Raw genomic sequence first — 14,744 nt, forward strand, 5'->3', positions numbered from 1 at the left:
CAGAATCTGTAGAAACTTACAAGTAAGGTCCCATGTAGCTGGATCCCTCCTGGTGCAGAATGATTTCCTGCTGTATATCTAATGTTTTGTCTAATCTAGACATGTGTAACTCTGTAATATAATTGCATGAAAAAAGGCAACAACTGGATTTTGGTCTCAAGCTTCTGGGGGTTTATTGTGAACACTTAGGAAAAATATATTTTTTTAGATTATGAAATCAATTGCCTTTGAAACTTATTAGCTGCATATGTTATGGAGATGTAGGTTAACAATTTAATAGTTAAAGTTTGTGTTGAGATTTGTATTTAAAGCAGGACTAAAATCTAGTAGGTTCTGGGCATGTTTTTAACCATGTTGCAAAACTAGTTGGTGATACTTTGTTTTGTTTAGATTTAGATTAAATAATGCTTTTTTTTAAAGTGTGTAAACCAGAATAGCCTTTGCCCTTAAGACTTTTCTCTTTGAATAGCAGCCACTTTTTTCAATTTATATATTTGTTTAGTACACTGAAGGCCTTCTCCACCTTAACATTTCTGCTGTATCTTTACTTGCTGAGGTAAAGAGGCCCATTATAGGGAATGGCTTCTCTAATTGTTCAGTAATTAAATACTTTAAACAGAATTAAAAATTTTATTAACGCTAACGTTACTAAATTTGATCTTAGCTCTGAGGAATGTGTGTCATGGTGGACTCCCCTTTCTTTTAGAAGTAGAAAGTAACCATTTCAATCAAATGGGCTCCATTTTCAGCTAGGACATTTAGGCTGACTTGCAGGGAGTAACAGTCTGCAAAATTCCTTCTGACTAGAGACTAAGGATTAAAATTTTCAAAACTGCCATCTCTTAGGCATTCCTGAAAATTTCATTGTGTCCTTGTGCTTGCCTGTACAGCACCTGTTGCACAATAGGCATTACTTACATAATAGCGCAGAATAGCTAATAAAAAGCAGTTTGAATTTGTGAAGGGGGGCTAGTTCTGTATGGAGTGAGATGGGCAGTTCTCTGTATGGCATGCTACAATAAAAAACTTGATAGTGGTATTCTTCTGGTCATTGCCTGTCTCTTTGTGGTCCGACAACAAAACCTGAGCCATCTGGGATAAGAGAGATCCCCGACACTTACATAATAGCAAGATTTGAAATGTTGATCCACAGATTCAGATTGCCAGATCAGTTGTCTTTATTTTGGATTCCATGTTTATGGAAGCAACTAGTCATATTGTATTCTACGGTTCTGTGCCAGCTACACTACTCAGCATAACCTCTGTTATTGCATGCTCTGCATGTAAGGACATACGATGTTTTGTTGGAACATAAGCCCTTTGGCACAGGACTGGGCCATCTTATGAGTTCTGTTCAGGGACGAGCGTATTGCCAACACTCAATAAAATAGTGACAATGACTTGTACTCCCTTGTTTTGTGCTATTGATGTAATTCTCCTTTGTCTTTCATCTGAAGCTAGAAGCTTTAATTTCAGCAACAATAGTAAAAAGGTTTTTGTCCTTTTGAGGCTTTTATGCCCAAAAGCTATGAGGAAAACCTTTATATTTAATCACTGTTAAAATAGCAGGGGCATTTAAAATGTGATGATGATGGCAGTCAGTCTTATTTAGCCTACTGCAGGATAGTATACTGTGTACGGAGCCCCTTAGTGGACATTGGAGGATGCAGTTCATTATATAATTTCCCAGCCTTTCAAGGTAAATGTACTAGTTTACTTGAGTACCAGTATGTCCCCACTTCCTCCCTTGTGTATGTTTTTCTCTTTTTCACCAACAGAAGTTGGTCAAATAAGATATTACCTCATGTAACGATGCTGCCTTTGGTTGGACACAACTAAGGGTATGGCTACACTGGCACTTTACAGCGCTGCAACTTTCACGCTCAGGGGTGTGAAAAAACACCCCCCTGAGCACTGCAAGATACAGTGCTGTAAAGCCTCAGTGTAATCAGTGCCGCAGCTCTGGGAGCACAGCTCCCAATGCTGCAAGCTACACCCGTAGAGGATGTGGTTTACGTGCAGCGCTGGGAGAGAGCTCTCCCAGCGCTGGCGCTCCGACCACATTCACACTTCAAAGCGCTGCTGCGGCACCTCTCTGAAATTTCAAGCGTAGCCATACCCTAAGAGTACCAATTCAGGACAAATTGCTTAAAGCAGGACAGTCGCAGCCCAAGGCTGGGGTCCTTTGCACACCAAACCAGTCAAACAGAGGACTTTAGTCTCATCCCAGTGGCTAATCATAAGTCATACAAGCAATTGCCTTAGACACTCCAGTTTTCCATGATCGCCACCAGTGCCACTCATTGTGGGTACAAACAATTATGAAAACCATACCCCAATAAAAGAAAAATGGTTCTTTCGATACCAAAAGGCCAATTCCCAGACCTCAGTCAATATACCAGTCAGATCTTACCCACAAATCACACTGTTGCCAGTCCTTTAGAATCTAAAATATAAAGGTTTATTCATAAAGGTGTAGATTGACACATACTTGCAGGGGCAAAAGAAAATGCAGACCTGTTATTTACCAGGCTGCACGTGGCAACAGACTATATAGGTAAGAGATGCAAGGAGAGTATGGGTCACAAGGCAAACTGCAGACACACACACACACAACTAAAATTAATCAATTTTAAATTTTATTAGAGATGGTTACAAGGGGTAAGGGAGCAGCTTATGATTAGCTAATAGAGTTAACAAAACCTAAAACACACAATGCCTAAAATATCTACTAACAATATTTACAAACAAAATGCAGCATTTAGTAATAACTGATACTTACAAATACAAACCAACACATCACGACCGGCAAACGTAGAAGCTCTATTTGAAACACGTGAGCTGAGAGAGAGGCTTCGAGGTGATCAGGCTCGGTTACGGCATACACGGCATACACGGCATACACGGGACACGTTTTCTCCTCTCTCTGCCTGCACATGGCAGGGCAACCCCTAAAGTACTCACTATGACATCACAGAAGTGTCATAGGGGACGGGGCCCAAAACCTGTGTGTGTTCGCCTCTGATTGGCACAAGCAATGTTTACACCAAATAGGGGAGCAGGTGCCAAAAGGTCTGGCTTCGCCCCCAAAAGGTGAGGTAATGCATATTGTGGTAGAATGGGTCCAATACTGAATGACAAAGGAAGAGGCCAGGGCAATACCGGTATGGCAAGTGATACAGGATGCAGACAGGAACCCATTCTAACAAAAGGAAAGAAATATAGATGAGAGCTAAAATTGGTTAAATGGAATCAATTACATACAATAATGGCAAAGTTCTTGGTTCAGGATTGTAGCAGTGATGGAATAAACTAAAGGATTGAAGACAGGATGAAGAAGATGGAGCAGCCTTTTATAGTCTCTTGCCATATGGTCTCTGCTTTGTTTGTTCCAGTGACAAGCTATCCAGCACAAGGCATGGAAAAACCTTAGAATTCTGTCCATAGGCATTTCCCTGCATGCCTTGCTGAGTCACAAGGTGTATCTGCCTTCTCTCAATGGGTCAGTTGTATAGCTGATGGTCCTCAAGAGGCCATTAAGTAGACTAGACAGTACTGACGCCAAATTGTCTGGGGTGTCGCCCAGAAGCATAGCACAAGTTTGAAACAGAAACAGTATAGAACCAATACTTATAACTTTAAATACAAAATGATACATGCATACAGATAGCGTAATCATAACCAGCAAATCATAACCTTGTCATAGACACCACACGACAATCTTTGTACAATATTTGCTGCAGATGTATAACGGTAGTTGCAACAACAATCTATACGGTCACAGCTTGTCAATAACGTCATACCTCACCCACTCTGTTTCTATAATATCCTGAGACGGATGTGGCTATAACTACCATGCGTACAAAAAATGAGCTAGGCTACTTACAGAAATATAGTCCTTGTTCCAGAGTCCTTACAATCTAAATATAATATGACACAGATGGTCATAGTTAGTAATATTACTGAGCTACTCCATAAGGCTTGTACACATCTTGTTTCATGAAGCATGCATGGGCTGCTTGCAAAACTAGGATTAGGGGATGCTTTGGTTTCATTGTGAATTAGATCATAGCAGACAGCAATGGTGCACTGGACTCAGGCCAAGGGTTATTCTGAAGGACCAGTTCATCTCTTGTTAGTTAATAGACTCCCATTTTTCTTTAATGGCAATGGAATTATTCCCTAAAGTAGGGTCGGAGAACCCAGTGCAGGCATTTGTAAAAGCCTGAAGTACCAGTGGTACTCAATGGTTCCAGTACTCAAAAGTTTGCTCTTTAAAGGGTCTCTGATGGAAAAAGTGATGTTGGAAGTTGAGTACAATTTAGTGGATTTAAAGATTCTCAGTTGCAAAGGATGAATATGCTTATAGCCTAAAGATTCAGTGAATGACAACTCACTTTTAAAATATTTGCTTAAAATGGAAAATTAATTGCTACCAGTAGCATTCCAGTTGCAGAAAATAAAGTTGCTGACTCTGGCGATATTTGTTTGTGTTTTTTTTAAAGCCCCAGTCCCTGCAGTCAGATTGATTAGGTTGGTTAATTTTAATGTTGTCAGCTGGACAGTATAAAGGTCACCAAAAGCATTGTGCCTCCATGATGTTCTGTCCTGAGCCAAATTTGGTGCATTATGGGGTAGGATGCTTGTGAGGGACAGATGCCTGGAAGGTGTCAGACATTGGGTTTTAGGTCTTCCCATGGGTGCAGGGGCCCATGGTTTTCTTCCATCCTGTTTTCATTGGGTCAATGAGTTAGTCTGTGGTTTCAAAAAATGAAAGAGTTGTGGTAATCTGTCAGTGCTGAATATCTTTTAGGGCTGACCCACGTTGAGCCGTGGGGGTCTCTGCATCTGTTTTGTAGCTCTGGGCCTGAGAGAGTCCAAACAGCGCCAAAAAAAAAAAAAAAGAGAGAGAGAGATTACTTGGCATCTATCCTTATTTCCTTCCAGAATTCAAATTGATTGGACAAGCCCTTTTTGTATGTAACTTGTTCATGGGTATGCAGGGGCAAGTAGCAAAGTCTTTGTATTGTGATGTTCCACAGTGTCCCATTTAGTTTTTATAGTTCTTCCTGATGGGTGAGAGATGATTCCTTTAATAGAAATTTAGTATTTTGCACTAGTAAAGTTTTTTTATCTTGTTTTGAGTTGTAGTTCAGAACAAACATTTTAAAGTATTACCTTATAGCATGGGATACAGACTTAAGCAGGGTTAATACATGCAGCAACTTACAAGCACTTCATAAAGTCTAAACACATTGTTATAAGTCCAATACCCATCTTAACTGTACCAACACACAAGTGAGCTGGACTGGTTTCCAGCAATGAATTTCGCTGCTCAGCTAAGGCCTGAAGTTTGGCCTGGTTTGCCAGGGCTACACCTTAAATGTCTAAGTTCACAATTGGTCCATCTATTTTCACCCTTGTATTAATTGTTCCTTAATTATGTGCATTGAGACTGCTGCAAATCATAACTTCTTTGAATTCATTAGGCCAAATTCACCACTGACTTAAGTGGGAATAAAAATGTTGAAGTCATGGAATTTAGCCCTTTATTTTCTCTGTGCTTATATATATGTTAATCATAAAGTAGCTATTGGAAAATTACTTATGTTCTAAACTGTGGTAATTCATACTTTTTGAAAACTTTTTGTATGCAGCTTGAAATATTGCATATTAGGCAATTTGTATTTGAAATACAGTATACTAGTGTGTTAGCCTTCAAGGTGAATCACTTCCTGTGTGATTGGTACTGCGTAAATCATCTTTATCCTGTCACTAATAAAAATGAAAAGCTTTGGTAATCAGACATTTTCAAGTGTACTTCTTCCCTAACAACTTAACCAGGGGCTTAAAAATTTACCTAACATCAAGTAGTTCATGGACTAAGACTGTTACCAAACTGAAATACACTGATTCCCCTTCTGGCCCATCTCCTGCTTTCTAGGCATTCCTTGGTCCTGAAGACTTTGTCCTGTTGGCTGAACTGTGCCCCAGTTTAATGCCAGCCTCCCACTTCCTCACCACGCTTCTCCCTCCCACACAAACACCAAATAGGTCATGCTTCTTCCTTCCTCAATGTAGAATTTATTTATTTTATTTATTACTGGGCATCCTCCAAAAATAAACCAGCTTATGCTACTCACCCCTCTCCTCCCTCAAGTCCATAGAATCCTCTGCTGGGTGGCAGAAGTGGAGTACATGCTCTCTTCTGTGGTGAGTAGTGTTGGTGGATGGCTGTGATATGCAAAACTGTGTGCTGGGGTGGTTCCAGGGGTAATACCTCTTCCTCCAGGGATTGAGGATAACATGCTTCAATCACCCCCAGTACTCAACTACTGTAGCAATCCAATCTCCCAACCAACAGTCACTGCATACTGGAGGTCTCTCTGCAGACATGACACTGTTACACACAGATCATGTTTGGAGGTTACCCTTACAATCAAAGGGATAGAATTTTTTTTTTTCATCTAATGGAAGTTTTGATTCTGCAGAAGTTGCTAGCTCTTTCCCAGGAAAGATTCTTACTGGTCCTGGGCAAGTGGATTTTTCAAGCCCAGTGTTTTAACACTGTATGAAATAATGCCCAATAGATAGTACTTTGATATTAATTGGATGCATTGTAGGCTTTTTTTCTTCTCTCTCTGGTACCTGAGGAATTCTCATGAGCCCATCACAGCATGGGTGTAGAGTGAGAAGAGGAGTCTCAGCTGGCTAATCAAACTCTAACATGCATCTTAGCAAATGAAAATCGTTACCATGACAACACATTGGCATTCACCAGCTCCTAAAACATAGACCATATTTAATGGAAGTGCAAATTAAAAGATGAACCACTACCCTTTTCAGTACCTCTAATCAGGACTGAAGAATTAAAAATTAAGTGAGAAATCCATTCTGTTGTGAACAGATGGCCTTTCTTTATAGTCCTATAGGCACAAATTAAACGTGCATTTGCTGCCTTTTGACCATTTTGATCTTTACACTTTCTTTTCAAAACTAAGATTGTGCTGTACACAACTGTCTACAAAAATTCCCCATATGTTAGAGCACCCGTTTATTGTGAGCTCCTGCCATGTATTGTGAGGTGCCATCACTACTCTCAGGAAATTGTGGGAGTTTGGGGGCAAATTCCGATAAATCCCTTTGTTCCATTCCATAATCTACTTCTTTTTGCACCATTTTTCTTTTCGCTGTCATCTCACTACCAACATGGGTGCCATACTAATTAGCAGAGCTGTCCTGTCTGTTTTAAATACAAGGCAGGGCACTTTTTGGTGTTTGTGCAACCAAGGTAGTAGTACTGAGTATAACTGTGAGAGAGAGACTGGTAGGATTAGAAGCAGCCAAAGCAGGGACTGCTGCACTGGGGGGAGGGAGTAAAATTAGTGCCCAGCTGGGCTTGCCCATTCTGGACCCAGAACTGTGCAGGGAAGACAGTCACTCAGGGAGCACTTGGATCCAGATGTTGCCGCCCCGCTCCCACCCTGTGGACCTGAGAGAAAACTGCAGAGTGGAGCCATCCAGACCCTCCAGGTGGTAGTGGCAGAAGCAGACAAAACAGGGGCCTTTTTGGCCCTTTGGATATTCAGAGAACTTTCTACAGTTTTGACTGGATCTTTTCTGCCCTGTGCTCATTGGCTGTTTGTGCCCCTTCTTCCCTCAGTCTCTTTACCTCACTTTACTCCATACCTGCCCCTGTTATCCTCTTCTACCCGGTCCGGTCGTCCTCGTCACCTTTCCCTCCCTTAGGTAACCCCTTTCTCCCCCAAAAATTGTGGAACTAACATGACACTTTCTGTCATCATGTGGTTCACTGTGCTTTTATGTTGTATTCTTTGCCTATCCTGTGTCTGTCTGGTCTGTCATAGATTGTAAGCTTTTTGAGACAGGGACTGTCTACTAGTGTTTATATAGTTCCTTGCACAATGGGGCTCCATTTTTGGTTAGCCTGTAGGTACTACCATAATAAGATCATGAACAACCAGAATATTGAGGTATTTGTTGATGAACTGTCAACACAGGGCGGAGCAGTGGTTTGGGGCCCATTCTATGAGCATCAGGTGATAGGTCTGGATTGTGATGCGGGTCTGGGAAAACCAACAGTGCCTCCAGAGCTTTTCGAAGCAAAAGGACACTTTCCTGGAATTGTGTGATGAGCTCACCCCAGCACTGTAGTGCATAGATAACAAAATGAGAGCTGCTCTTAGAGTGGAAAACTGGTAGCAATCACTGTCTGGAAACTTGCAACTCTGGATTACCCTCAATCAGGGGCAATCAATTGGGGGCTGGAAAATCGCTACCATGGAGGCAGTTGTCATCTAGGTGTGCACAGCATTTAAGCATGTTCTGCTCCTCAGAGTTGTCATGATAGATGACAACTAGGAAATAATAGATGGATTTGATGCAATGGGCTTCCCTAACTGTGGTGAGGTGATAGAGGAGAAGCATATTCCAGTATTGGCCCCCCTGACCTTTTCTCTAAGTATGTAAACAGAAAGGGGTTGTTAGGCACATGTTGGCGTATTACTGTGAATGATTTACTGACATCAGTGAAAGTCCACAGTACTCAAATTTCTAGGAATACAGGACTTTTTGGAAAATTGAAAGAAGGGACATACTTCCCAGACTATCCTATTGACATTAATGGGATTGCAGTGCTAATTGTGATTCTCAAGAGTCCTTTTGTTTCCCAGGCTCATGAAGCCATATACTAAGCATCTGGACAGAAGCAAGGACAGATTTAACTATTGTCTGAGCTGGTGCAGGATGGTTGGGAAGTGTCCTTCTGGAAGATGGAAGGAGATATCTCAGGATGAGTGTAGACTTCAGTGAGAAAAATATTCCTTTTATTGATGCATATTGTCTATTGCATAACATCTGCAAGGTCAAAGGTGCGGGGAGGGGGAGGGGGAGGGGGGGGCACGCTTTTGCCAGAATGGAGGGATGAGATGGACAGGCTGTCTGCTGACTTTGAGCAGCCTGACACGCAATCAATTACTAGTGCCACCACAGGTGCTGTGTGATCGAGGGGAACTTTAGGAACATCCTTTGGCAGTAGCCACACAGTTGGCTTATCAATCATTGGTTTATCAATGAGGTTTTTATCGGTGTTGACATTGCTTTGGGGGATTTTTATCTCTGTTGGGAGGCAAAGAGAATCTGGGGTTTCATGAAGCAACTTTTTTAAAGCATCATTTACAATAATTTTTTTTTGAGTGCAAGGTGAGATACAGCTGCATCACAGAGAGCAGCAGGGTGTGTGTGTGTGTATGTATATAATTTATATATATATATATAAAATATAGTGGTTTTCGTCATTGTTCCATGGTGTTGAATGCCAGGGATACTGCTGTTGGGAGGATTGGAATTCTGGGGCCCTTGGGGCAGGGGGAAGTCAAGGGGTGAATGGCACCGGCCAAAAGGAATTGTTCTCCAGGATGTGTAGTGGCTGCTGGGTTGCTGACCGTGTAGGTGTTTTGATCAACTAGGGGTTCTAGCATCTGGGTCTGTTTTAAGAACATCACGATGTCTTTGGGCACTCATTGGTCCTTCTGTGGTTTGAAGCAAGGAAATTTCTGGTGTTATGTTTGGTTGGTGGTTTTATTTTTTTGGGACTGTTGCCTAGTACTAGCATTTCATGCTCTTGAAATAAAGCTGCCAGTTCAGAACATTGCATGTGGCCATGTGTGGCTACCATTTTGAGAGAGGAAGTTGGGGGAATGAAAAGGAGGGAAGCCCTTTTTCAGGGGCAAACTTTGGCCAGCACTACTGGGGCAGTCCTACTAAATTACACCTACTTGAGACCCTTTTGACAGTGTTTACTTGGCTTTATGGGTCCTACTGTGTCTGAAAGAGCACCTGGTTCTTGATCACAGCAGCATCTGCATCCCTGTTGTAAGCAATCTCTGTGGTTGCCAGTTCCGGATTGCCCTCTAACACAAGATGTCTGCATGCTTTGGCAGGAAGGTGGTGGGGTCCTGGCTAATGGTATTCAGCTGTTCATAATAGGGGTATTTCTTGGGGACAACAGACTAGAGATTATACTCCTTTTGTTTTCTGGAAAGCCAGCTGCAGCCTGACACTGGCCATGCTGTACCCATGGGCCTCTATGCCCTTTAAAATTTCCTGGTACATATCTTCATTCCTGCAGGAATTCTGCAGCTGTGCTTGCACACGTTTCTCCCTCATACAGGTCAAGGAAATCAAGAAGCTATCTCGACATGTAGCAGCATGGGGGTGAGCTGAAGCCATACTGGGTAGTGAGCATGCAAGATGGGCTAGCAAGAAAACAGGCATTGCCAAAACACATTGGAGATTTTAAATGGGCAGGGCAAAAGGGGGGGCTTTTGTTTGCTGTGGCTATGTGTAGGCTGTTCTATGTTTACATTAGAATGCTACAGAAGTGAAAGGGACTCTTTCATCACTAGAGGAAACCCGCCTCTCTGAGAGGTGGTAGCTAGGTTGACAGAAGTGGTATCTACACCGGGGTTCAAAGAACTAGATAAATTCATGTTGGATAGGTCCATCAATGGCAATTAACCAGGATGGGTAGGGATGGAGTCCCTAGCCTCTGTTTGCCAGAAACTGGGAGTGGGTGACAGGGGATGGATCACTTGATCATTACCCATTCTGTTCTGTTCATTCACTCTGGGGAACCTGATATTGGCCACTGCTGGAAGACAGGATACTGAGCTAGATGGACCTTTGGTCTGACCCAGTATGGTAGTTCTTATGTTTAGGTCAGCTTAATTACATTACACAAGGCTTGAATTTTTTCACAGACCTAACTTTGTGGTGTAGACAAGACTGCATATTTTAAAAAACCCATGGCAGAGCATGAGAGTCTGGGTCTATATACTCAGGCTTGTGCTACCATGTTAAAAGTAACAGTGTAGACATTACAACAAAGGATGGAGTCTAGGGAGAGGGGTGGGCTTCACCAACCAAGCTCTAGCCCAAGTCACAACGTCTACACTGTTGCTTTTAGCACCATAGTGTGAGTCTGTAGATCCGGGCTCTGAAGGCTTCATTGGCAATAAATGAGGGTTTTGTCAGAAGGTTTCAAAACAGAGTGGAGGCTTGCAAAGCTGTGTTAAGTGTTTTGTTTCAGCAGGACTACTACATCCCAGCTTCTTTTGAGCTGTGACGTGGATTACAAACAAATGGAGAAGAGTAGGGCTGCCAAAATGTCGCCATTCTTGTCTGTCTAATTTGGAGGAGGCACAGAAGGTTACGTTCACGTACCAGTTTTTCTTGCTGTAGTAGTAGTAACATACTGACATGCTGTAATTCTTCTTTGAGTGGTGGCACATGTCCATTCCACTTCAGATATGTGCCCCCACAGCACCAGAGTCAGATTTTTTTTTTTTCCGCCCTTTGCCGTACATGTCAGGCGGTCAATGCACCTTCTATTGCCTTCTGCTGCTCCGTGATGGTATAAAGGGCGGAGCTGCCGCAGATCCCTCTGTTCCTTTTTACTACCTATGTCTATAGCTGGAGAGCTTTACCAAGTTTCTCCCCTTATAGATGTTAGGGACAGAGACATGTGTAGTCATGCCTAGTGGCTGGAGCGGGAGATAGAAGCTGAAAATTGAGGCCAAGATCAGAGCCAGAGTCCGAAGCTGAATGCCAGGGTTTGAGAGTCAGAGCTAGAATTGAATTCAGAGATCTGAGCCAAGTATCAGAGCTGGCATCTGAGTCAGAGAACGAAAGCAGGGATCAAGATCATGGCTATAAAGCAGGGATCAGGAGTCAGGCAAGAAAGCAGGGTCCTATGTAGCAGGATCAGTTGCATGGACAACTTCTTATGTTCCCTTTCTATCTTAAATAGAACAGCCAAATTGATGGATGGGGCCAGGTGCTCCTCCAATCAGGACTGCTATGGGTAGTGCCTCTCTTAGGGTTAGGGTTGCATTATCCGCTGAGCCTGCCAGCCCCGGCAACTCCCTGGATGCCATTGGGGATACGGTGATTGCCTGGAGACCCCAGGACCTGGGTTCAGGACCCATGGATCCTCTCACTGGGCATTTATCTTTTCTGTAAATAATTTGTGGTATTTGTTAGATTAGTATAGGTTTCCTTTATTTCTTGGAGTGTTCTTATTTACAGGTGCTGACACCTGATACTGAGTTATGCCTCATCTCAGTGTTTAAGCCTTCTGCCAGGGCAAGAAATCTGTGCTGGTGGTTGACACTCATTCCGCCTTCTTTAAGTGCCTTGGAGAGGATCACACTAGAGATTACTGCCAGATTTGCAAAGATTCCAAGCCCTAGACAAAAAAGTATAGGAAGATGGCACAACACCAACATGAACATAAGAATGGCCATACTGGGTCAGATCAGTATCCTGTTCTCCAATAGTGCTTGGTGCCAGATGCTACAGAGGGAGCGAAGCGAGCAGGGCGATTTATCGAGTGATCTATCTATTCCCTGTTGTCCAGTCCCAATTTATGCCATCTCCAAGATCTTAAGCAATTTTGGCAGCTTTTTTTTGGCTCAAGTACCTATATCAGACATTTGTAGAGCTGAAATTTGGTCATTGGTGCATACCTCACTATTGCAGAGATGATGCCAAGTCTGGACAAGTGATTCTTCAGTTATTGTTGAGGTAGATTCCAAAACCCACTTCCTGATTGAACTGCTTGTTAGTCACCTGAAGCGCAATGGACAAGCGCAATTACTCAAAAGAAACTATGAAGCTGTTTTGTAAGTTTTGTTCTTCAAGATATGTTGCACATGTCCATGCCATGACCCACCCTTCTTCCCCTCTATCAGAGCTGGCCTGGTAAGAAAGAACTGAGGGGGGTCTGGGGCAGCTGTACTTTCATACCATTGTGCATGAGAACAAGGCAACTGGGCGCATGCAATGCCATGATGGAGATTTTTTTCCCTAGTGGTACCCAACTCTAGTACCCTCTGTATGCACACACTTGAATGGATGTGTGCAAAACATCTTGAAGAACAATAGTCACAGTACTGGTTAGTAGCCGTGTCCGAAGGTCCCATGAGTCCACACAGTGCTAGTTGCTGTACAAACATAATTAGATATGGTCTCTGTCCTGAAGAGCTGGGCATCTAATTAAAGACCAGCCATAAGTGAGCATAAAAACAGTAGCTGAAAAAATGAAGATAATGTAGTAACACAGGTTAGTAACATTTGCAACTTTGGTTCTGAATCCATTTAAAGTCTTTTCATAAGCCATAACCCCCTGGTTTCCCATAGTTATTTCTGTTCCTTCCAGCTTCCCAGGAGAAGAAAATGTGAGGTCCACTGCCTGTTGTTTTTGTAGCCAAGAAAGCAAATAACTTGTCAAGTTTTTAACTTTTCATCTCTGAAATCCACTTTGACAGCCTTGTGTTGAGTTAAGTGTGATAGATTTCCTTTCAGTGCTGTAGTTAAGCATTGCTGTCAGTCAGTATTACTTATGCCTGTCATGAGGTGATACAGGAAATGAAACATTGTTGGTTTTGCCCCCTACTTTCTTATTTTACCCTCTAGCTCTGATTTCATGGCCTTGCCACTTATTAATGCATTCTCTCCCAAAGAAACTCAAATACTTGGCTGGTCAGTAATTGTGACACATCTAACATGGTGTCACAATAACTGGATTTACTTTTTGCAGGTGAAAGGAAGTTAGCCTTTTATATCCACTGATGAATTTATAGGAATGACTGTGACTTCAAGTCATGCTCAGCCCAGTTCCTATCTAGGGATACAGTTGTGATGAGAGCTGAAATTTCAGCTGCCTGCCCTGAAGTATGCATAGTTGGTTGGGTAAAATGAATGGGAAAAATAGAATACAAAGTATCCTCCATGTGTACTTTGCAACTGCTAAACAAAGATTAAGGGAAGGAAGTGAGGATATGAGGATGATTGTATCAGCTTTTGACTAGGAAGAATGTCTTTAAAATCACAGTATAAAACCATGTCATGTTTCCTTACCCCAAAAGGCAACCTGCATTGTTCAGCACTCTTGAAGGTGGGTGGGACATTACGAGTAGAATTTAACCTGGGGGATCCTAGTAAGTAGGCAGCTGTGGTGGATCTGCACTTTATAGACAAGCAAAAAAAGAAAGCAAGTATTTTTGTTGTTTTTGTTTTTGGTTTTTTGTTTGTTTTGTTTTCTGGAGGGGAGGAATGTTAATTTCTTAAAAGAGCAGTTGATACTGTTTAGCATGGGGTTTCTTTCTTGCTTACTTTCTTAATGCTTATATTTGCGTTAAGTGAAGCTTGGCATATGAGCATTGTTATGATGATCCCAACTTCCATAAGGCAGCTCTTGGTTGGGAGAATGATGGTAAAGGCTTGAATGATTCATAAGACAAAGTATGGCTTACTGCTGATGTTTTCCACAAAACTGCAGTCTGCCGCTATTTAATTACTCTTTTCTTTTCTAGCCATTTCATCCTATGGTCAATCTGGAATGCTCCAGGGATTTTCGACCATTTCTATGTGCCCTATATGCTCCAGTCTGTATGGAGTATGGACGTGTCACTCTACCATGTCGCAGGCTTTGTCAGCGTGCATACACCGAATGTTCCAAACTCATGGAGATGTTTGGCGTCTCTTGGCCAGAGGATATGGAATGCAGCAGGTTAGCAAATCTGTTTTTTTTTTTCAGAACCATCATCTAAAAAATTTAATGTTTCAGGATGTTTTAAAATGTCTCTTTTCCAGTCCAGCAACATGTTTTCCACTACAGACAATAACCCTATTTTTCCTTCCTTTGTTTAGTGTATTAGCTT

At 42.2% G+C, this 14,744-nt stretch overlaps 1 protein-coding gene across 2 annotated transcripts in view; it reads left to right on the forward strand.

The window, feature by feature from the left end:
- The window catches only part of FZD3 (frizzled class receptor 3), a 90,705-nt gene that overhangs the window by 27,156 nt on the left and 48,805 nt on the right, over positions 1 to 14,744 (forward strand). The window contains exons 1-2 of one of the 2 annotated variants that reach the window (XM_032790874.2): positions 10,191 to 10,256; positions 14,397 to 14,593. In XM_032790874.2, coding sequence (XP_032646765.1) covers positions 14,409 to 14,593 — 185 coding nt within the window. In that variant the 5' untranslated portion in view covers positions 10,191 to 10,256; positions 14,397 to 14,408. Of the gene's footprint in view, positions 1 to 10,190; positions 10,257 to 14,396; positions 14,594 to 14,744 lie in introns of those variants that run through there. The other variant, XM_032790873.2, reaches the window with a different exon arrangement.

Source organism: Chelonoidis abingdonii, chromosome 3 (genome assembly GCF_003597395.2).
Source record: "Chelonoidis abingdonii isolate Lonesome George chromosome 3, CheloAbing_2.0, whole genome shotgun sequence".
NCBI lineage: Eukaryota > Metazoa > Chordata > Testudines > Testudinidae > Chelonoidis > Chelonoidis abingdonii.